This window comes from Rutilus rutilus (assembly GCF_951802725.1).
Source record: "Rutilus rutilus genome assembly, chromosome: 1".
Taxonomy (NCBI): Eukaryota; Metazoa; Chordata; class Actinopteri; order Cypriniformes; family Leuciscidae; genus Rutilus; species Rutilus rutilus.
Window position 1 is genome coordinate 47,797,692 of NC_140209.1, and position 22,638 is coordinate 47,820,329.

A 22,638-nucleotide genomic window follows, 5' to 3' on the forward strand; every position below is an offset into this window, starting at 1 on the left:
TATGCTGATGTAGGAACAAAAAAGAGAAAAAAAGAACAGACAACTTTTTCATCGTACTAACAATACTAACCCCCTTAACCACTAGTCTACCACAACCTCGATAAAACACGAAGTTGTACTCTCAGAGGAAAGTTTTAGCCCTATAATGGCCCTGTAATATAGTATTATTACTGGTCCATTTAAATAGGATATATATATATATAATTATTATTTTAAAAATTGTGGGAACTACATAAAGTGGTATTGACAATCATTTGATTGCAATATTTCAAAGCGAATACCTAGTTGGATTATTTAAACTTTAAAGTATTAAATAAATGAAACAAAATACTTGCTGAAATGTGCTACATTAAAGAGCAACTTGCAGGTTAGAAGACCCAACAAGTCAATGTATAGAAAAATAATGTAGGAACTAGATTTTCTTAAAAAAAAAAATTATAAATACGCTACAGTGGCTTCTGGAGTCGTTTTTGTGAGAAAATTTTACTTCCGCATCTGAAAATGGGCGTGACGGGCGAGAGTCGTGACGTGGCACGAGGGAGAGCTGTCGGTTCAAACAACAGGGAAATATGGATTTCAATGACATTTCGGACGCTGAGGAAATTGTTGACGGACCACAGCCATACAATTATGAGCCTGCTAGGCTGCCAAGAGAGCAGGGACAGGCCAGGATCAATGTTAGACAGAACATATTGGAACTTACAATAACAGACACTAAGCTTTGATCAGGCGTTTGTCATGCTCATTAATATCCGCCCAGACTAACGTTACGTGATATAACTTAGCGGTTTCTCATCGAGAGACAGAGAGATATTTATTCCTGCTAACATTTTTTGTTCCATAGGTGCTTGTGTGGGAAATGCGAGGCAATGTTTACAGCTGAGGAAAGTCAGTGTTGCAGGGAGGTGGATGCATACTGGGCCTTAGTGGAAAATGCCAAACTTGCATGGTTGCAGTTAGTGTTACTACAGTAAAGCCATGGTGAATGTTGCTGATCTGTGGACACTGGATAGTTCGTTCATTCATTGCACAATGTTTATTCCTGGTTTCCACGTCAGCGCTGTTTGATCCGTTAATAACGGAGAAATGTGAATATTTCTCACTAGATCTCGCAGCGATGTTATTACTTCTGTGGCGAATTCAAATGCTTGATTTACTGGATCGCGCAGTTACAGTGTTGCTTGATCAGGCTCGCGCTGCACTAGTCCAAACTGATAAACGGTCCACACAAACACAATAACGAGTAGCTCAGTTTCGTTCCGCTTACATTGCGTTTGCCAGTTGATGTTGTGCTCGCGCCTACATCCGGCGGGAGAACCCGAAGATGCGTGCACTGAAAGAGCTCAGGTTACAAATTACAATGGATGTAAATGAAGAAACCGAGTTCTCCGACGAGCATGCCTATGACCGAGTGTGCGGTGACAGACGCGGCAGTGAAGTCTGCTCTCTTCACCTGAACAAAACGCACCCAAGAACGAAAAGCCTTGTTTTTCCTAGAAGGAAAATGATGGACACGATGTCCTGACAGGCTGGATTTTGTGCAACCAGCACAAACACAATAATTTACCATTATGGCTTCTCTAAAACTCGATCTAAAACTTTCTCTGTCGCTCACTACTGCTCTAACTACTACACCCACAATGAGAGCGCTGGCTGAACGCGAGCTCATATTTACCTCGGCATACGTCATATGACGCGTTGCTATAGGGGGAAAGGCGTATTCCAGAGCCTAGCACATTTTCATCAAAATCTCTACAACCAATTAGATTTCATTAGTAATTTCTACATATATGTTTTTAAAAAACCTCTTCAGACAAAATCAAGTATTAATTCAGTTATAAATTTAACCTGCAAGTTGCTCTTTAAGACCCAGCTACAGTAAGCCAAGTGATACTGTGACTCCAGCTCCGGGAAATCCCAACACTGAGCCCCCACCTTCCCTGGATGACACACCTCTCTTCCAGTACGTGTTTTTATAGAGCATTGCGCAGCATTCATCCAGTTGTCTTTAAACTGACAAATCCAACCTCGGACTGGCAGTTTAAAGGACGTATTCTTCTGAAACTGTAAGTCTCGTTTATTTTGCAATAATTGGAAGACGAATCGCCATAACTTAAAGGATAACTTAATTAGACAGCTACATTAATCTAACTTGGTTAGTTGTAAATGTTGTTTAATTAGTTGGTTGTGAATCGCGATGACATCAAATGCGAACGAATGGAGATCCGAAGCGCGGAGGAGGACGATGCAAAAATGTTATGTAAAGCAACGCAGCACATAATCAAAACATTGACCGTGCTTGAATTTTTTAATTGCAGAAGACCCTCGTAGTGTACCTGGACTTTAAATGAACATAAAGTAATTATGATCTTTACACGCACAGTATATCAAGTAGACTAAACATTAGTTTTATTTGTGACGTCGTTAATCACATGCTTTATCTGCCTCAGGCAATTATTTCAGATGTCATGGATTCTTCCGGTTATATCGTCAATAAAATAAAAAAGAGGGTTAGTGTATAAGTCTCTAATTTCCGCGTTCACCCTCGGTGTTTTACGATTGGTGCTGCACCTTGAACGTCGACAGCCCTCCAACTGACGTCACAGCAGGCGGAGATTTGATTGATTGATTCGAAGACAAATGTGTTTGCTTTATGGGTCGTTGCTGTGGTGCTGAAATCAAATGTGAACTTCTTGTACAACACCCAATAAACAAACAAACAAAAAAACGACACGAAAAAGATTACCTTGCTTTGTTAATATTCTAAACGCAGCCATTAAAAATACTAAAATAATTTACTTATGATGTTTTAATTGTTTCTAATGTTAATTTGGTCACTTTTGTCATGCATGACAAAAGACTTAAATTTGGTGAGGGTCAGTCAAAATATGTCCTCTGTCTACGCAGACTATTAGCCTACTAATGTCACATCTTGCAGTTTTGCCATAGTAGGCATATACATTTGCATACATTGCATTTATTACAATTAACATCAGATTTAAAAAAAAAAAACACTGTAAAAAATGAAACTCTTCAATATGATATTATGGCTTATTGAACTAAGGTCACTTCTCTGCTTCACTTTAACAGTAAACTGTTTCTGAAGTTTTTATATAAATATGCCATAATAGTGTTTGAATTATGCCATCTTTTTCTGCCCCGTGTCACAGGCCATCTTGCTTAATTTCCAAAGAATATGTTCTTTGTCAAAAAGCAACATCCGCCCATCCATCCTAATGAAAGATAGCATTTTACGTCTTTAAAGAACACTTAGATTACATGACATTGCATAACTTAATTTGTCAGCTACATTACCAGATATCACCGATTTAGGGCAAGGAGTGATGAAAGAGTTGTGCAAAATTCTTAGAGATTGGTGTTGTAATTGTGTGGGTGTGTGAGAGAAGAGCTTTGATTGACAGAATTTTCTGTTCCAAACTAAAATCCATATTTTAGACTTGATGAAATCAACGACTTCTCAACATTTTATCAGTTATAATCTCAGTTTAAAAAGACAACGAGCTAAGTGTTGTCATCTGACCCATAGCAGCGTTATCATGAATTTGCCCTAAAGAGATAAGAAGCTGAGGTGTGTTCGCTCTTGGAAACTCTGCTGACCTTTATATTATTGGGTTTTTCATGCATAATAAAAAACTGTCATAGACAGTGTTCCGGACTGTATTACACATGACCCTGAATTTTTGTAATTTTATTTTATTTTATGTATTCTCTGGTCACTAATCCCTACATAATTCCAAATTAAACTTTGTGAGGGTATGCTTGTAGGAACAAATATGGATGCTAATCAGATGCTCGGTGCCTCGATCATCAGGATCCCGCCTCACCACTATATCCATGTCTTGGATCAGAACACCAACATTGCACGGGTGGAGATCGGCCCTCTCACCTATATACGCCAGGACAATGAGAGGTAACTTAGAAAACTGCAGGTTAACTACTGTATTGTGCAAATGCCGTTGAAATACAGGTTCTGGCTGGCTTTGGCTTTTAACATTTGACCTAAATAGATTTTTCATTATTTTGATGTCTACAAAGCAATTGCAGGGGCATTACTGGGGCATTAAATGTAGGGCATTTGCATATTATTAGTGTTATCCAATTTCAAACTGTGGCGAGGGAGAGAGTTGCTGGGAGACTGTGTGTAATCAAGCCTATTTCCATTCCTCTATTGCCCAGAATCCAAACAACAGCTGATATGAACTATGTATTAACAGTGTTTGGATTGCTGTTTTATGATTCATTTCATAGATTTATTTTTAGTCTATAATTTTTCTCTTTTACTCTTTTTTGTTTGTTTTTTGTTTCTGAGACTGCTGCAAATTTTGGGGGTTGTAAGATTTGTTAATGTTTTTGAAATAAGTCTGTTATGTTTATTACCAAAGCTCCATTTATTTGATCAAAAAATTATTTAACTATATTTTAAAATGTAATTTACTTTTAATTAAATTTACTTTGATATCAAAGCTGAATTTTCATCATCATTACTCCGGTCAAATGATCCTTCAGAAATCATCCTAATATGATGATTTGCTGCTCAAGAAACATTTCTGATTATTATCAATTTTAAAAACAGCTACTTAATATTTTTGTGGAAACCGTGATACATTTGATCAGGATTCTTTGATGAATAGAAAGCATTTACAGCATTTATTTGAAATAGAAATTTTCTGTAACATTCTAAATGTCTTTTACAGTATTTATTTCTGTAAAAAATAAAATAAAAAATGTTACTGACCCAAAACTTTTGAATGTAGTGTATGTATGCTGGTATTACTGTATGTGATTGTGTACTTGCTTGTATCACTGAACTTATTCTCGCATTTTCTACCAGGGTACTGTTTGCCCCTGTCCGCATGATCATGGTGCCGCCCAGGCACTACTGTGTTGTGCTCAACCCTGTCACTCGTGATGATGAAGGCCGAGTTCAGTTTGACGCATCAGGGCAAGCTAAGCTCAGACATGCTGACCTGGAGATCCGCCTGACCCAGGATCCGTTCCCTCTTTACCCCGGTGAAGAGGTTCAAAAGGTATGGAGTTATTGTATGTCTGGGAAACATGTTGCTTTGCAGCTTGTGGCTTAACAGACATGTGGGTAGTTTCAACAGGTTGTGGTTTCCGTAATGAGTCGCAAATCTGTGTACCAAACCTACGAATTTCCCATCAGCTCAAATTATTTAGGTCAAAACAAGCACCATTTTGCAGCAGTTAATGCCTGGTTCTCTCTTTAACATCTATTATAATTATTAGTGTATATCATAATATAAGTATTACTTAAATATTCTACTCTCTCTCTAACTTTCGCAGGATGTGACACCGCTGCAGATTGTGTACCCGGACACAGCTCTGCGTCTGCAGGCCCTACTGGACTTTGAAGAGGACGGAGGAGAGAAGAGAGTAGCAGGAGACGAGTGGCTGTTTGAGGGACCAGGTACCACTGCAGCACAACTAGCATTAGCTTTAGCCAGCCTGGAGTAGTTTCCTGTTCAAAGCAAATATCAGTTGAAAATAATAAAGTTATAAAGTTATCAGGGGAAAATAAAAGGAAGTAAAGTTATTCCTCAAGGGGTAATGCTACAGTATATAGAAGAACATTCTTTGTTGTTTTGTTTCCCACAGATAGTGAGTGAAGAGCAAATACCTTTCAAGAAGGTTCTTCTCTTATTTAGTGTTGCTTTTCCTGGTATTATTATGTTTAATTGAAAACATGTGTTTGAGGAGGTGGCCATGAAAAGGGAAGCGGGTTTATTCGGCATCAATTTTCAGATATTAACTACATTATGCTAAAGGCAGGTAACTTCAGATGCTGATCAATTGATAGATTAAAGGGGTGGTATAATGCCCTTTTCACAAGATGTAAAATCAGTCTCTGATGTCCCCAGAGTGTGTATGTGAAGTTTTAGCTCAAAATACCACACAGATATTTTTATATAGCATGTTAAAGTTGTCACTTTTTGAGGTTGAGCAAAAACTCACAGTTTTTGTGCCTGTCCCTTTAAATGCAAATGAGCTGCTGCTCCCAGCACAGGGGGCGGAGCTTCAATAGTTTGTGTCCTTTTACCTCACACAGACATGCACTGAAAATTTCAAAACCTTTTAGCCTTTATGTTCAAACCAGAGTCAGATGGAGAGAAGTGACAACATTTAGAAGTGACAACATGTAGACAACATTTCTGAATGGTTAGTTGATGAATTTATGTAGCTTATGTGTAGTTATCTTCTAGTCATGTATTAGCATATTCTGTCTTGATAATCTATAAATCGTGTTCCGGGGGCGGGGTTTATGTTAATGAAGTCACTAACCCGGGAGGAATGTCATGTAGTCCCTACCAGCCGTTTGTTGTAGTCCTTAAAAAGCTATTTCTTTAAAAGAAAATACCTCCCTTTGCTTTGAACTTTGAGAGTCGTAACTTTGCAGATGTTGTTTATGCTCAAACAGCAACATTACACACTAACTAAAGGTAGAAAAGTGAAATCATAATCAACCACCCCTTCAAAATAAAAGTCAACATGAAATGCCCTTCGCAACACAATTTACCTCCATAATATGACATTTCTGAGTGAAACTTCATTAGGAATTGATTAGATTGAATATCAATTGAATAGACCAGAATGAAGCCACTTTGTGAAGTTAGCTGAAAAAGAAAAGCTAATTCAATGCAAAGAGAGACATGTTTTTGGAATAGAATTCACAGATAAATTGTGCACAATAAAACCAGGAACATGCAGTAAATAGGAGTCAAATTTTAGTCCACTTGCTCGCTCAAGAATTATGGTATATCTTGTATAAATAATTCTACTTCTAATCTTATACCACAAAATGAGTAATTTTCTATAACAGTAATGATACATATCACAATATAATATAACTGCTTTGAAACAATGTGTATAGTAAAAACACTATACAAATAAACCTAACTTGACTTAACTTGAATTTTGATTAGAAAAAAGTGTGAATTGTGAAAAGGAGAGATGCAAGTTACTCACAATCACAGTATAGTGCATTGCCAGTATCCATTATAATGCATCCATACATTATTGATGACATCATATGATAAGATGTCTAACCTGCTGAACATTTCTTTCCTGGCAGGGACGTACATTCCCAGAAAGGAGGTGACGGTACTGGAAGTCATAAAGGCCACGGTGATCAGAGAGAATCAGGCCATTCGCCTCCGAGCACGGAAAGAGGGCCTGGACCGCAGTGGTGTCCAAAGAGTGACTGGTGCGTAAGACACACTTGCAGACATGCATACATAAATAAAAAATGTAATTGTCATAATTTACTCGCCATCATGTTGTTCTTTTATTCTTCTGTGGCACAAAAAAGAAGATGTTTTGAAAAATGTCCATACAATTATAATCATTGAGCTCCAGTGTTGTTTTGTCTTTTATGTGCAAACATAGTTGACAGTTCATATTTTGCATGCATGCTTAAAAACAAATGGCTAAAATTGTGTGTATGTGTCTCAGGTGAGGAATGGCAGGTCAGTAAGGTGGGAGCTTATCTGCCTGGAGCTCACGAAGAGGTTGTGGATATTGTCAATGCTTTCATCCTCACGGACAAGGTACCCTCTTCTGTCCCTATCGCCGCATGTTTTTCCTCTCTTGTTTCTCCATTCACACTTAAGTCTACCGGTAATGAGGGATTGGGGGGGTTAATTGGTTCAACAGTAAGATTAACGTATAGCACACATTAATTAAGGATGAAAGCACTTCGCTAATGAAGTCACAGCTTCAGAGCACACTTTGCCCCAGATGTAATTATTAATGCCTGCTTGTCATTTCGTCCTTCATCAGAAAGCTTTGCATGTGCGCGCTGTCCGACCGTTCCGGGACGCCGGGGGCCGAGAGCGGCGCACTGGAGAAGAGTGGCTGGTGACTGTGGCAGACAGAGAAGCTCACATACCCTCTGTTGCCGAGGAGGTTGTCGGGGTGGTTGACGTGACGACGCTGAACAGCAGGCAGTACTGTGTGGTCCTGGACCCCGTGGGGGCCGATGGAAAACCTCAGCTCGGACAGAAGAGAGTGGTGAAGGTGAATGAACACAGGACAACTACAGCATTTAATGTTAAGTGCACTGAAGGCTGCTGCACTAGATAAACAATGGCCTAAATAAGTAAGACACTTCAGTCACAATTTTTATTTATATATATATATGAATGAAAATGGCATCTGCAAACTTCACTTAACCAATTTAGCAATTTTTGGAATGAAAAGGAGTTGAGAGGGTCTAGGGTTTTTATTCCTTTCAAGTAATATTAAGTGTGCATTTCAATGCAGTTGTGTGCAAGATATGATATTTTAAGATTACATTTTAAAATACCTGTTTTCTATTTAAATGCATTTTAAAATATAATTTATTCCTGTGATGTCAAAGCTGAATTTTCAGCATTATTACTCCAGTCTTCAGTGTCACATGATCCTTCAGAAATCATTCTAATATGATGATTTGATGCTCAGAAAACATTTCTTATTATTATCAATATTGAAAACGGTTGTGCTGCATAATATTGTTTTGTAGAAACTGTAATGAATATGTATTTGAAAGAGAATTTATTTAAATGTATTTGAAATAGAAATGTTTTGTAACATATTATATTAATTTCTGACCAACAACTTTTATATACTCTAATAGAAAAACACAACTTATAGTTTTTAATTAATACCAATACCAATTTTTTTTTTTTTTTTTTGTTTTAATTTTTAATTTAAATTCATTTCAAGTGTAACATGCACTGACTCTCTTTCCTCCTTATTCTATCTCTCCTTGTCTCACAGGGTGAGCGTTCCTTCTTCCTCAGGCCCGGAGAGTATTTGGAGAACGGCATTCAGGATGTGTACGTGCTGTCTGAGGAGGAGGGGCTCGTGCTGCGTGCTGTCGAGGCCTTCATTGACACAGAGGGGGTACAGGACATCTTTAATCATCTATAATTAGTTACTAAAATGACCCTTTTAGTACATGATTAACAAGAAATTCAGTATATGAACAGCTGGTAGAGTTGTAGCATTTGCATACAGTGTTTAACAGGTGTTCTGAACACCTGCGCTCTGTGAGAGGAAAGACATGAGAGCTCTGATTCATTCAAATGGTATTTAAACAAGGAGAGAAACAGACCGAGTATAGGGTGAAAATGAAGGGTGGAGACCTGTTGTTGGAGATTTCGGAACAAAGGAAAACAAATAGAGAGTGGGCGTATTGTGTTTGCCTAGTGTACACGGATATTACCTGTTTCGAAAGGTGCTGCCGTTGCCCCTTGATCCCAATTGTTAATATGTCGATTTCAGCATTCCGAAATCTTTGTCTTCATGTTTACGTGATAAGGAGGCACATACCAGTCAAGAGAGTGCTTTTTCACCCACTCGTTCTTCAGTTTGTGAACTGGGTTTGTGAACAGAGCGCTTCTGAAACTCATAATCCACCTTGTCATAAATTGTGTGAACAGGAAGAACTTGATTCTGGATCACTGAATATACTGTGTGAATGCAAGTCCCCATTCAACGCTGACATTTAGAGCACTTTAACGATAGACAGAGGGGGAAATCACTTCCTTCATTAATTCATTCCCTTCTCCCTCCTCCCTGTTATAAATACTTTAATTCCCATCCTAATTTTTCTCGATAAATATGATTTCAATCTGTTGCATTTCCTTTATTTGATTTTTTCTTATTATTCACTCTTGCTTATGCACACACTCACACACACACGCAGTCTGAACGTATGCCACTTGTGCTGCAGAGTCCATCCCCACCCTACAGTAATGTTTGCCATTGTTACTCCTCCCTCCTTCTTTCTTTCACCCCATCTCTCCGCCCTGTACAATTTCAGCAGGACAAGGTAGATGAAGAAGAAGGGGAAAAGCGGACCAAAATAAGGGGAATACAGCGTCGTCCAGGTGACCGTTGGATGCTGCGTGGGCCAGTCGAATATGTGCCGCCTGCCTCTGTGGAGGTGATGCTTAGACGGGACGCTATCCCGCTGGATGAGAATGAGGGAATCTATGTCCGTGATATCAAATCTGGAAAGGCAAGATAAAAATGATCACATTTTCTTTTCTTTGTTTTTCAGAATCTCGTCATAAGGATATTATGAATCTTGTAGGCCCGAGAGCAGTTAAAGAAATAGACATTTTGTCTATCTTTACAGTGACAAAATTGTCATTTGTTTTAATGTGTCATCAAATCTAGCATCTAATGACATTTGATTTGATTTACAAGCTACAGCGGAGGGGAAGATATTTTGTAAATATTGATTATAAGGAAAAGAGTGTCTAGGATGGAAAATCCACCTTTTGTGTTCGGCAGAAGAAAACGTAATATACACTGGGGAAAATATGAGGATAAAAATAAAGAGAGAGTTTGTCCTTTTTGAGGTGAACTATTCCTTAAATTCTTCTATTTCAGTTTAGTACATTATTGTAAGATAATAAGGAAGACTCATGTTTCTAATTGGAGAACTATAACTTGAGTTCAATTAATTTAATTAATATTGGCACAACAAAACAAACACAAGGGTAGACGGTAAAACCCCGCAAACAGCAACATAATGAAATTAAAGTGCTTCATATCCCAGCTGACTTTATGTCTGGTTTTCAGGTGCGTGCTGTGATTGGTCAGACATACATGCTAACACAGGATGAGGAATTGTGGGAGAAAGAGCTTCCAGCCAATGTAGAGAATCTTCTGGCCCAATCCCGTGACCCGCTGGCTGACCGCTCTGATCGAGGAGGGAACTTTGTGCGAACCGAGAGAGATAAAACCAGAGTGGTGTCTTATCGTATCCCACACAATGCGGCCGTGCAGGTGTACGACTACAGAGAGAAGAAGGCCAGGTAATGTAATGTAGTTTGTTTGAGTGACAGTCATATAGTTATGCAGCGTCTTTAAGACATTGTTCACACCTGCAGTTTTGCTTAGTTTCTGTACAATTCTTCTTATAAGTCTTTTCATTTGTTTCAAAATCTTATGTGTGTTATTCATGTTGTGTATTTGTTACAGTTAAAATTTAAAACCAAAATTTTTCTCTTTCACATTCTGTGTCTCTCACAGGGTGATGTTTGGACCTGAGATGGTGATGCTGGGCCCTGATGAGCAGTTTACGATGCTCTCCCTTTCCGGAGACAAACCCAAACGTCCTAATGTCATCAAAACTATTTGTCTCTTGCTTGGCCCAGACTTCTGTACCGACATCATCACCATAGAGACGGCTGACCATGCCCGCTTGCAGCTGCAGCTCTCTTACAACTGGTACGTGGTGTGCGTGTGCTCTAAAGCCTTATTCGAAATGTCTTGAGGAGTACAAATTAAGTGCAAATAGACTATATCATTAAAGGGATACTTCACCGATTAGCATTAAGCTTTGTATCAGTAGAAACCCGGTAGTATTTTCGAATGACCGTGCTTCTCTCCCTCATGTCCCCCTGAGACGAGAAATTTCTGTATTGTGTGTCTGGATCTGAGGCTTTTTTGGCCAGAGGCTAGAGACTACAGCCAGTAGTAGGAGCTCCTTCTGCATGTTTTCAACCCGCCCATAGGGGGTGGGATCTCACGATAAAACGGCGTCTTTTCAGTTTCGAGTCAACTAGTAGCCTAGTTGTATCATTTCTTCCAATACTGCCCTCTGTAACCGGTAGGCTTGGCTTGGGAGTGGCCTTGTAGGGCAGCGAAGCAAGTGCATTCTGGGAGTTGTTGTCTTTCATCCACATGAGCCAAAAATACATTTTCTGGCTTTTCTCAGTCTAGAAGGCACCAACTTCTAAAATAATTTCACATTTCTACTACATAAATGACCCAGTTTACATACACATTCATCTTTCCAGCGGTGAAATATCCCTTTAAACTGAACAGAGCAGTGACCTTTCTTTCTTTCTTTCTTTCTTTCTTTCTTTCTTTCTTTCTTTCTTTCTTTCTTTCTTTCTTTCTTTCTTTCTTTCTTTCTTTCTTTCTTTCTTTCTTTCTTTCTTTCTCTCGGGTATCAGGCACTTTGACATCAAACTGCCTGCTGATGCGGCCCAGGCTGCGACTCTGTTCTCAGTGCCGGACTTTGTGGGCGATGCATGCAAGGCCATCGCTTCCAGAATCAGAGGAGCAGTTGCCTCAGTGCAGTTTGACGACTTCCACAAGGTATGTGACACACCTTTAGAGCTTTATTGCTCTGATACTTCTCTTTCTTACATGTTTAGTGTCCTGACTTTAAGCCATAATTGTGTTGCAATTAGTGATTATGTGCAAACCTGAAAACCCATAGACAAAACCCTCAACATTTGAGATCTTTTACATAGCTAGCCCCTGCAATCGTAATTGTGTGTTTCTGTTGTTTTGTCCCCTTCCAATGTATGATTAAGCCTCTAAAAAGAAGTCAAGCACACATAAAAAAAGTCACTATACCATGATTAATGCTAATAGATGACTTTTATTGACATTATAACAGACACAAAAGTGGAGGAAAATTCAAATCACAATGTGCTTTAAACAATTATCAAAACATGGTTAAAAGACAGTGGATTTAAAATCATTGATTGCTCTAAAACTAGATTACTCTCAAGAAGTGTGATTCCATTACTAATTGGTTGATTGTGTGAAAAAATATTGGTAAGGTTTAATCAGTTATGAAACATGTAGTTTCCATATATTGGTAATGATTAGATTCTTTAATAGGGTGTTTTCAAACCACAAGGGCAGTTTTGCTCTTTTACTTGTATGCCAGGTACATGTCCATGCCTTTGTTGCCATCATTCAGGTTTTTGTTAAAGGGTAACTAAACCCTAAACCAACTTTTTTTAGTGAATGATCTGTAAAAATGGGGATTTATTAGTGCTGTTCATTGATTCAAGTACTTTTTTTGACATTTGTGTTTAAAGTATTTTAATTTCACTAAATAGGGTGTAAAAACGTCTGAGTGCTGCCCTCTTCAGGTTGAACAGTGGCTACTGCAGTTGAATTTTCCTATTGGAAGTTGTGGTACACTCTGATGTCAGAGGGTACCAGCTAACCACGCCCTTGCCTGCAGAGAGATACGTCTCAGATGCACGCCCCCTCTCCACTGGGCTCTGCCTACTTTTCCAGCATTTTTCAAATATTGCCAGTGGGAGGAGTCAGGCTCTGACCAGGGGTTTAGTTACCCTTTAATAACGATATTAGCCTTTGAATACTCATCCCAAGACTGTGGATTGACCAGTAGAACCATGGCTTTTATCTGTGATCCACAATTTGTTTTTATGCACTTTTTCCAATTGTTCCTTTATTAAGATCAGCATTGACTTTCTTGAACCCTTTAATGCGAAGGTTAGACTCTTCTCGGGCACATGTGGAAACATCAAGAGCAGTGAGAGCTTTGCTCATATCGGTTCTGCGCCGATACCAAATGAAAATTTGGTTTCCACCAGCACCACGATTGGTGTCTTCATCCACACGAGTGAAGCCCAGCTCAAACATGTGCTTGTCAGCATAGAAGTCAACAGATGCTGCAACCTCACAGATGTAGCTCGGCTTCTCTCTCTTCACCCACAGATAGATATAGTTTCCTCCCGCACCACGGTTCAGATCACAGCCCAGTCTCTCCCAGCCATCTTGCAGAAGAGCAGGTTCTTCTTTGGCATCTTTGCTTACATTTAGGTTCACAATAGGAATGTCAGATTCAGTGCTGCCACTGTAGTACCACAGAAAGATGGGATCTCCACTAACTCCTGTATTCAGATCCCTGTTGACTGGTGTATACTCTGCATCAACAAGACCAATTTTCATGTCGGTGTTGAATGAAAACTGGATCCTGGTTATAGGTTTGGGTCTCGTACCAAAGAAAGACCTGGGTTTTAGTTTCTTTGATACCCTCATTGAGATTAACATCAATCTTCTGAAAGTTTTTCTGTTTGAGATCACTTTCTTCAGATGGAGAGGTGGAGACACCAATGGTTGTTATGTACTTGCCAGTTGACATTTTGTTTTTTTTGTTTTGTTTTTGGCACAGAGGAAATACTGTGTAGTTTTGCAAAAGAAGCAATATATAATTTGCTTATATAATTTAAATATATAAACCTTTCTGAGTGTTGAAGATGACAGCTGTTCGACTGAAGATCTTCCTTTGGTGGTGATGCGTTTATAATTTGGTCTTTTATATTGGTTCCATAAAAGGCGTTGGCACATGTTAGACAATCATATTTTAATAGAAACTTGTGTGCCCAAAATCGATAAATCATATGATTGAGGGTTTTTTATTTCTATTTGAAAGTAAAACACATTGTTTTAATACTGCATACATCACAGAATGTGATTACAGACCACAAATATTTCATACATTTCTACAAAATGAAGCTCACATAATTGATAGCTTTTAACTTATCAATCTGTGACTTCTTATAACACTATATGTACACTATATGTATTACTTTATTTAAGCTTTCACAGTATATTAGAGGACATTCTTTCCTAATGTTTCTATTTATATGGATTAGATCAATTTGTTATGCCATACAAGATTTTAATGTTTTTTTATTTAATTTTTATTCTGTACATAAACATGCCTTGAACACTTGTCCAACAATTCATTTTCAGGTCTTATTTCAGTGAATACTAGTCAAGGCACATGTATTATAAGCTAATAAGGCTAATAAGTCTGTATGGCAGTACAACACATTTATTTCATCGATGTACAATGAGGTTAAGGTCAGTTTTCTGACTGGGCCACTCAAGGATTTGTTTTTTTTATTCACTTTTTTTATTCCAGTGATCCAGAAGAAATTCCTTTTCTAGTTTCTACACTTTCTAGCAGAGAGGAGTAGGTTTATAATCTAAAATACCCATGTATTGTGATGCATTTCTATTTACATCAGTATTCAACAGATTACGAGTTCCTGCTGCTGAAAAGTCCCTTCCTAAAATTCAAACACTAGTGTATTTGACTGTTTTTGTTATGATGATGAGGAAGGAGAACCCAGGCGCAGACAAAGTACACTAAACACGATTTATTATAGGCAAAAAGGGGAAAATAAAGCCCACAATGGGGTAAAACAAGACAAGACTGAGGATACTAACTAGACTATAAACTTGACAGAAGACTAGACACTAACTAACAGCAAATACACGAACAGGATCTTCACAGGACTCGTAACGAAGACAGGATACTCACAGGAACTATTTCGCAATGACTCACATGAAATAATAGCACAGGCAAGATTCACAGAGTAACATCACAGCAGTATTCACAATGAACCGACACAGGACAGAAAACATGAGGGGATTAAAAAGGGAGAAACTAATCAGGAACAGGTGACACAGGTAAAGCAATAATCTAACCAGGGACACAGGTGAAACAATAATGACTAAACAAGGGGGCGGGGTTACATGACGAGACAACGCAAGCACATGGCCAAACAAATGGCCATGTGCTGCACATGAAACATGGGCCTGTCATGATCCTGCCTCAAGACCAGGGAAAATCAGAGACAAGAAGGCAGAATCATGACAGAACCCCTCCCTTAAGGAGCGGCTTCCAGACGCTCCCTAAGGGAACACTAAACACGTGACATGACAGACTGAGACAAGGACACAAACCAACAAAACATGACGAACAACAACAACGGCAAACAAGAAAAAACTATAACAGGGTTGGGATGAAAAATCAAAAACAACAAACAAGGCAGAGGAGGTGGAGACAAAGAGTTCATGGGGGATAGTCCAGGGTGGGTGGGTGGGACTGTGGTCTTGGGTGGACAGGACGATGGCTGGGGGCGAGGGGTCCGGGCAGACTTTGATGGGGGCACATGAGGAACAGTCTTGGGGGAAACAGTCCGGGGTGAAGTGGTGACAGGGGAAACAAACAGAGGTCGGGTGACAGAGGGAACCGCTACAGCCGGCGGCGGAGCGAAGACAATGGGTGTGGCAGGTGGTAAGGGAACGGAGAAAGATGTAGACTGTGATGCTGGGACAGGGCTGGACACAAAATTAGGGACAGGGCTGAACACATTAACTGGGACAGGACTGGACACAGACATCCTCCTGTCAGCTGGGACAGGACTGGACCCATCTGCTGGAACAGGGCTGGACACATTAGTTGGGACAGGACTGGACACATCAGCTGGGACAGGACTGGACACATCAGCTGGGACAGGACTGGACACATCAGCTGGGACAGGACTGGACACATCAGCTGGGACAGGACTGGACACCTCAGCTGGGACAGGACTGGACACATCAGCTGGGACAGGACTGGACACATCAGCTGGGACAGGACTGGACACATCAGCTGGGACAGGACTGGACACATCAGCTGGGACAGGACTGGACACATCAGCTGGGACAGGACTGGACACATCAGCTGGGACAGGACTGGACACATCAGCTGGGACAGGCATCTCCAGAATCTTGGCTAGACTGGACAGATACTCGGACAAGGCTCTTGCAGCGATGACAATTGGCATCTCGTGGCTCGCCGAAACCGACCGCAAAACAGCCTTAGCAGCTGAATCGGCCGCTGCTCGCTCTGCAGCCCTCATGACTGCAGACTCTGGAACAGCGCTTGCAGAAGCTGGCTCTGGAACAGCGCTTGCAGAGGCTGGCTCTGGAACAGCGCTTGCAGAGGCGGGCTCTGGAACAGCGCTTGCCGTGGCGGGCTCAGGAACAGCGCTTGCCGTGGCGGGCTCAGGAACAGCGCTTGCCGTGGCGGGCTCAGGAACAGCGCTTGCCGTGGCGGGCTCAGGAACAGCGCTTGCCGTGGCGGGCTCAGGAACAGCGCTTGCCGTGGCGGGCTCAGGAACAGCGCTTGCCGTGGCGGGCTCAGGAACAGCGCTTGCCGTGGCGGGCTCAGGAACAGCGCTTGCCGTGGCGGGCTCTGGGACAGCGCTTACAGTGGCGGGCTCTGGGACAGACAGAGACAGAGAACGAGAGGCTCCCTTTCTCCTCTTCTTTCTCCTAGGCCGCGGAGCAGATGCCATGGACGGACTGGTGACAGGAGAGGGAGGTGAAGCGGGAACCATTAAGGGAACTGGGGAGCTCAGCGCAGGCGAGGAGGACTCCGGGCAGGAAGACTCCGATGCTGACTCCCACGACGGGTGTCTTCCACGCTTACCATGAAGATTGATGGACGTGGACGGTGTTTCAGGAGTAGCGGCGGGTCTGGGTTGGTCCCCATGTGTAGCGACGGCTAGCAGACGACCCTCAGGGATCACAGGAAGCTTGACAGAGGGTGGAGACCTCGGGAAAGAAGACTGCGGCTCCTCCCGAGAGAAACAATCCCAGAGTTGGGCATAATTCTTCAGGATCCACTCACCCTGGGACGAGAATGGAAGGTTGACCTTTCTGTCGGTGGGAGTTGACAACCAGCATTGTTCACGGAATTCCGATTGTCGCTGGAGCTGGGAGAACATACCGTCTGCTGGGTTCTTTAAGGGTCGGTTCATTCTGTTATGATGATGATGAGGAAGGAGAACCCAGGCGCAGACAAAGTACACTAAACACGATTTATTATAGGCAAAAAGGGGAAAATAAAGCCCACAATGGGGTAAAACAAGACAAGACTGAGGATACTAACTAGACTATAAACTTGACAGAAGACTAGACACTAACTAACAGCAAATACACGAACAGGATCTTCACAGGACTCGTAACAAAGACAGGATACTCACAGGAACTATTTCGCAATGACTCACATGAAATAATAGCACAGGCAAGATTCACAGAGTAACATCACAGCAGTATTCACAATGAACCGACACAGGACAGAAAACATGAGGGGATTAAAAAGGGAGAAACTAATCAGGAACAGGTGACACAGGTAAAGCAATAATCTAACCAGGGACACAGGTGAAACAATAATGACTAAACAAGGGGGCGGGGTTACATGACGAGACAACGCAAGCACATGGCCAAACAAATGGCCATGTGCTGCACATGAAACATGGGCCTGTCATGATCCTGCCTCAAGACCAGGGAAAATCAGAGACAAGAAGGCAGAATCATGACAGTTTTACTGTATTTTACAGAGATTGTGTTTCCCAAGTGCAGTGTTAGCTTTACACTAAACATACACTTTACTGTTGAGTAAAAAGTTTCAGTCTCATCAGAGTATGATACTTTTTGCTATCCCTTTGTGGACCCCACTAAATACTCTTTCACAATGCAATAGTGAATTACAATCACATTTACTTTATGCTTTTATAATTGAGAAATCTTGTGAATATGTTACTTCTCTAAAATAATCAATGTTGTGTCAAATGACACACCGAAAAAGAAAGAACTCTTTTAAAAGGGTAATCCAAAATACTAATACCCAATAAACAGGTGAGGTAGAAGCAGTCAAATCAAACAAAACCCCCCTTCCAGTTGCAGAAACCTGGAAACAAAATCCAGATATAATATTAATGAATGTTAAGAACTGTCATTCATGAAACATGAATGACAATGATGGTTAAAAAAAATCTGGCTAAGTTTTTCAAATCCTGACTTTAAAAACATGCCCTAGTCTTATTTGTCTTTGTCTACTCTGATCATATGAATCTCTTTCTCTTTCAGAACTCCATCAGGATCATCTGTTCGTCCGTCTTTGGTTTTGATGAGAAGCTTGCGGTGCGGTCCAGTCTGCGCTTTAACCAGAATGGGTTAGTTATCAGCAGCGTGGACATTCAGTCTGTGGAGCCGGTGGACCAGCGCACCCGCGACGCCTTGCAAAAGAGCGTGCAACTAGCCATTGAGATCACCACCAACTCACAGGAGGCTGCCGCACGGTACAAACCAAACCCTTCTCTCTCTCTCTCTCTCTCTCTCTCTCTCTCTCTCTCTCTCTTCATGATGCTTTTTTTCCCTTAAATTCTTTATATTCATATTTGTCACATTCAATAATTAAAAATTTTAAACATTTAAGTTATTTAATTTAAATAGAGGTATTTAAATATGTGAGGTATAATTATTTAAATTTGTCAATTTTTTTTATTTTGCAGAATTTAAAGGCAGGTTTTTTCTAAAAACTTTTCCCCAAATTTGTCTTTATATACCAATACATAATTAAAATGTAAGTACTCTGAAAAGGAGAGTATAAAAATCGAGTGTCTGTAGTCCTCTCAGGGCTGCAATAAACATAGCTACTTATTTCCATTCGGAACGAATGAAATGATTGGCTGGGCGACTATCACTCTCCCTCGCTACCATGGCTACCACCCCTGCCGCTACAGGAGCTGCCCACATGCGCGCACCCGTTTGACTCGAGGAAGCAGAGAGGCATGGAAGCTAGGAAGAATCACAATTATGGCAGAGAAAGAGCAGTCAAAATTCCCAGTATCTGCATATACAGTCAGCGAAGGCAAACAAGGCAAAAAAAAAGGAAGACAGTATTCAAAAAGGCTATGACCAAAAAGTCTTTGGATAAAGCAAGAAGTCAGACGAGAGTCAATATCGGCCAACAGTGCTTTCATCGTGGAAGCTCTTACATGCAAAACACTGTATATGTTATGAATCTTACACGAAATTCACCTTCATCACAGTGTAACTGATGGTAATGGGAAAACGTGTATCAATGCAACCTGTTTTTAGCTTTGCCTTATGTTACTAGCTCGTTACCGAATCAAAACTTTACCAGTATCGATATGCTAGCTTGAAAGTGAGTACTAACAGCCATGTTAGTTGTTTATATTCATAATGATAAAGTTAGGTATTTTATTACATGTGATTCTGACATGATGTCACTACATGCACTGCGCTCCTCTCCGCTCGGCGCTGGCAAGCGCGTCCTCCAAGCTGAGCGGTCGGCATTGCGCGTGGCATCGCATCGCGCAGCCCAGAAGAGAGGGGGTGGGAGTGAATGGAATAAGTAGCTGTGTTTATTGCAGCCCTGAGAGGACTACAGACACTCGATTTTTATACTCTCCTTCTCAGAGTACTTACATTTTAATTATGTATTGTGTATATAAAGACAGTTTAAACAAATTTGGGAAAAAGTTTTTTAGAAAAAACCTGCCTACCCTGCCTTTAACATTATTACATACTGAATCTCTTAAAGGGATAGTTCACTTTGAAATAAAATGTTGGTATGTTTTAGCTTACCTCAAGGGCATCCAAGATGTAGGTGTCTTTGTTTCCGCAGTAGTTTCAATTTTGATATTTTTAGGTCAAACCGTTCTTGTCTGTCAGTCATATAATGCAGGTCGATGGTCACTGTCTCAAAACACAAGCACAGAGTCCAAATTAAAACAATTCCCCATCGTCCAAATTAAACAATTCCCCATCGTAAGTACACATTGATGGCCTAAGACACGAAACGAGCGGTTTGTATACATATACATATCACATATACAGGTACATATACATATCACAGTTACCTAAAAATATATTAATTTAAACAATGTAATAATTTAAGGCAGAAACAATGAGCTCATTGAAGTAATGAATACTCGTTTGTTATCAAATGATTATGACATTTAGTAAAATTTAGCATTGGTGCATGTTGAATGCATCCGTCCTTGGTGTGAACGGGCCTTTAGCTTGATGGGTTTCTTTTAATCTAATTCTCAGTCTCTTCGTTTGTCTTAATTTACATAAGCTACGCTTTGCTCTGATGTTTCGCTTTGAGGAAGAATCAAGCTTCTGTTATTCTTCCAGCTTTCCACATTTGTCTGTCGTGCCCATTTACACTCATTTCCCTTCTTTCAGACACGAAGCAGAGCGTCTGGAGCAGGAGGCTCGGGGTCGCCTGGAGAGGCAGAAGATCTCAGACCAGGCAGAGGCAGAGAAGGCGAGGAAGGAGCTGTTGGAGCTGGAGGCCCAGAGGTGAGTTCACTGCAAGGGTCAGTGCTACGCTCAAGCTTGTGCGCTCATTTAACATTTTCACGGATAATAATCAATGTGTGTGCGTCCCAGCGCTGCAGTGGAGAGCACAGGAGCAGCGAAGGCCGAGGCACAATCTAAAGCCGAGGCAGCTCGTATACACGGAGAGGCAGCGGTCGAAGAGGCCAAGCTCAAAGCAGAGGCTCAGAAAATCGAGGCTGTACGTCATCCAAAATGTGCTAGATCTCATCTTTATCTATTCTCACCCTATTGGATTTTGACCATTTTCCTCTCCTCTGTGTGCCAGGACTCTGAGCTGGCCCGTCTGTGTAAGGCACGTGAGCAGGAGCTGACCTACAAGAAGGAAACGGACCGAATGGAGGTGGAGAAGCGGCAGAAGCTGGCAGAGATTGAGAGTCTGCGCTTGAAGCAGTTGATCGAGAACCTGGGCGCCGATACCCTGAAGGAAATGGCCCGAGCCGGGCCCGAACTACAGGTGAGTGAGCTCAAGAACTTTGAAATGGCAAATTAACATCTTTCTATAGAGGCTTTGCATCATAAATGTCTTCATAATACCATTTTGAATGGATGTGAGGTGTGAAAAGATTCTACTGTTTCAATATTTTGTCATATTTTTGGTTATATAACTATTTATCTCACATGTACCGTTTTTGTTGTTCTTCTTCTTCTGCAGGTGAAGCTCCTGCAGTCTTTGGGTCTGAAGTCTACTCTTATTACAGATGGCTCCTCTCCTATTAATCTCTTTTCTACTGCTAATGGCCTCCTGGGGGCTCTGCAGGGCAAAGATGAATAAATAAAAAAATAGGGGAGAGAGGAGTCAAGAGGCCTTATACCACATGAAATGCATAAAAAACTGTGATGTTATACTCCATGTTGTAGTTTACATTAATAGCTGATACATTAAACCCATGAAAATGCAGTTTTAGCAGTACCCTTGTTGTCCTGTTTTTCGTGTGAACTAATGCTCAAAACACATTTGCTTTTTCAAGTCTTTATTTGTGTTATGTTGAAATGTGCCTTGGGTGTCTTTATACTATTCATAATCAGTAGATAATACCAAAGAACTTTCTAGAATTTTTTTTATTACTCTGCTCTACTTTTTTTCAATTGTTTAATAATGCCTTCTCAAATGTCAAATAAAATATTGTGCATTTGCGTCAGCTGTCTTCCAACACTTTTTACTAAATATGGCAGGGGTTCTCAACTCTTGCCCTCAACGTCCCCTGTCCTTGCAGAGTTTAGCTCTTACCCGGATCAAACTCAACTGCCTATATTAGTAATCCTGAAGACCTTGATTTGCTTGTTCAGATGTGTTTGATTAGGGCTGGAGCTAAACTGCAGGAAAGTGGAGCTCTAGGGCCAGATTTGAGAACCCCTGAAATACGGGTTATGAATGCTTGTGTTTCAGTGTTTGGCCACATGTCGGCGCTGCCATATAAAAAGTGGTGGCGGGGGATTTTCGTGACTCGAATCATGTTACTCTCCCCCTCAGAGTGAACTAATTAGTTTAAATGTTATATTTTCAAAGCCATATGCCCAATATACACTTTCACATACACAATCTTTGATCATATTACAAATGAGAAAATCATTATAATTCAGTTAAAGATAAACGAGGAACACCCGATTTTACATCCCGAATCGTTAATTTGTCACGTGATAGAATGAACTCAGGCAAATTAACTCGTGTCTGGAGTGGGAGCGTGTCCGCTTGCTAACGGCGACTTTCCAGTTTAATGGACGTTTTGTCTTTGAAATTTACTTTAGATTGTAGCCATTTTACACCTGCGTGTGGCGATGTGCGTTGTGAGCTTATCATTAAATCATTAAACTCAACCTATTCACATTCGA

At 40.7% G+C, this 22,638-nt stretch overlaps 1 protein-coding gene across 3 annotated transcripts; it reads left to right on the plus strand.

Annotated features, from left to right (window-relative positions):
- Positions 1 to 1,929: 1,929 nt before the first annotated feature.
- On the plus strand, positions 1,930 to 21,947 carry mvp (major vault protein; the record flags this gene model as incomplete). Of its 3 annotated transcripts, none has more annotated exons than XM_084405207.1 (17): positions 1,930 to 2,066; positions 3,787 to 3,931; positions 4,853 to 5,048; positions 5,326 to 5,449; positions 7,112 to 7,243; positions 7,492 to 7,586; positions 7,819 to 8,055; positions 8,800 to 8,925; positions 9,848 to 10,045; positions 10,615 to 10,850; positions 11,068 to 11,265; positions 11,997 to 12,141; positions 18,523 to 18,734; positions 20,653 to 20,769; positions 20,860 to 20,986; positions 21,074 to 21,262; positions 21,461 to 21,947. In XM_084405207.1, the coding sequence occupies 16 exons, from the start codon at positions 3,795 to 3,797 to the stop codon at positions 21,578 to 21,580; spliced, it is 2,589 nt and encodes an 862-aa protein (XP_084261333.1). In that variant the 3' UTR covers positions 21,581 to 21,947. The 3 variants fall into 3 exon arrangements, with proteins under 3 accessions (XP_084261333.1, XP_084261334.1, XP_084261332.1); XM_084405208.1 differs by having other exon boundaries at positions 1,931 to 2,066; positions 9,851 to 10,045; XM_084405206.1 differs by lacking the exon at positions 1,930 to 2,066 and having other exon boundaries at positions 3,777 to 3,931.
- Positions 21,948 to 22,638: the final 691 nt, after the last annotated feature.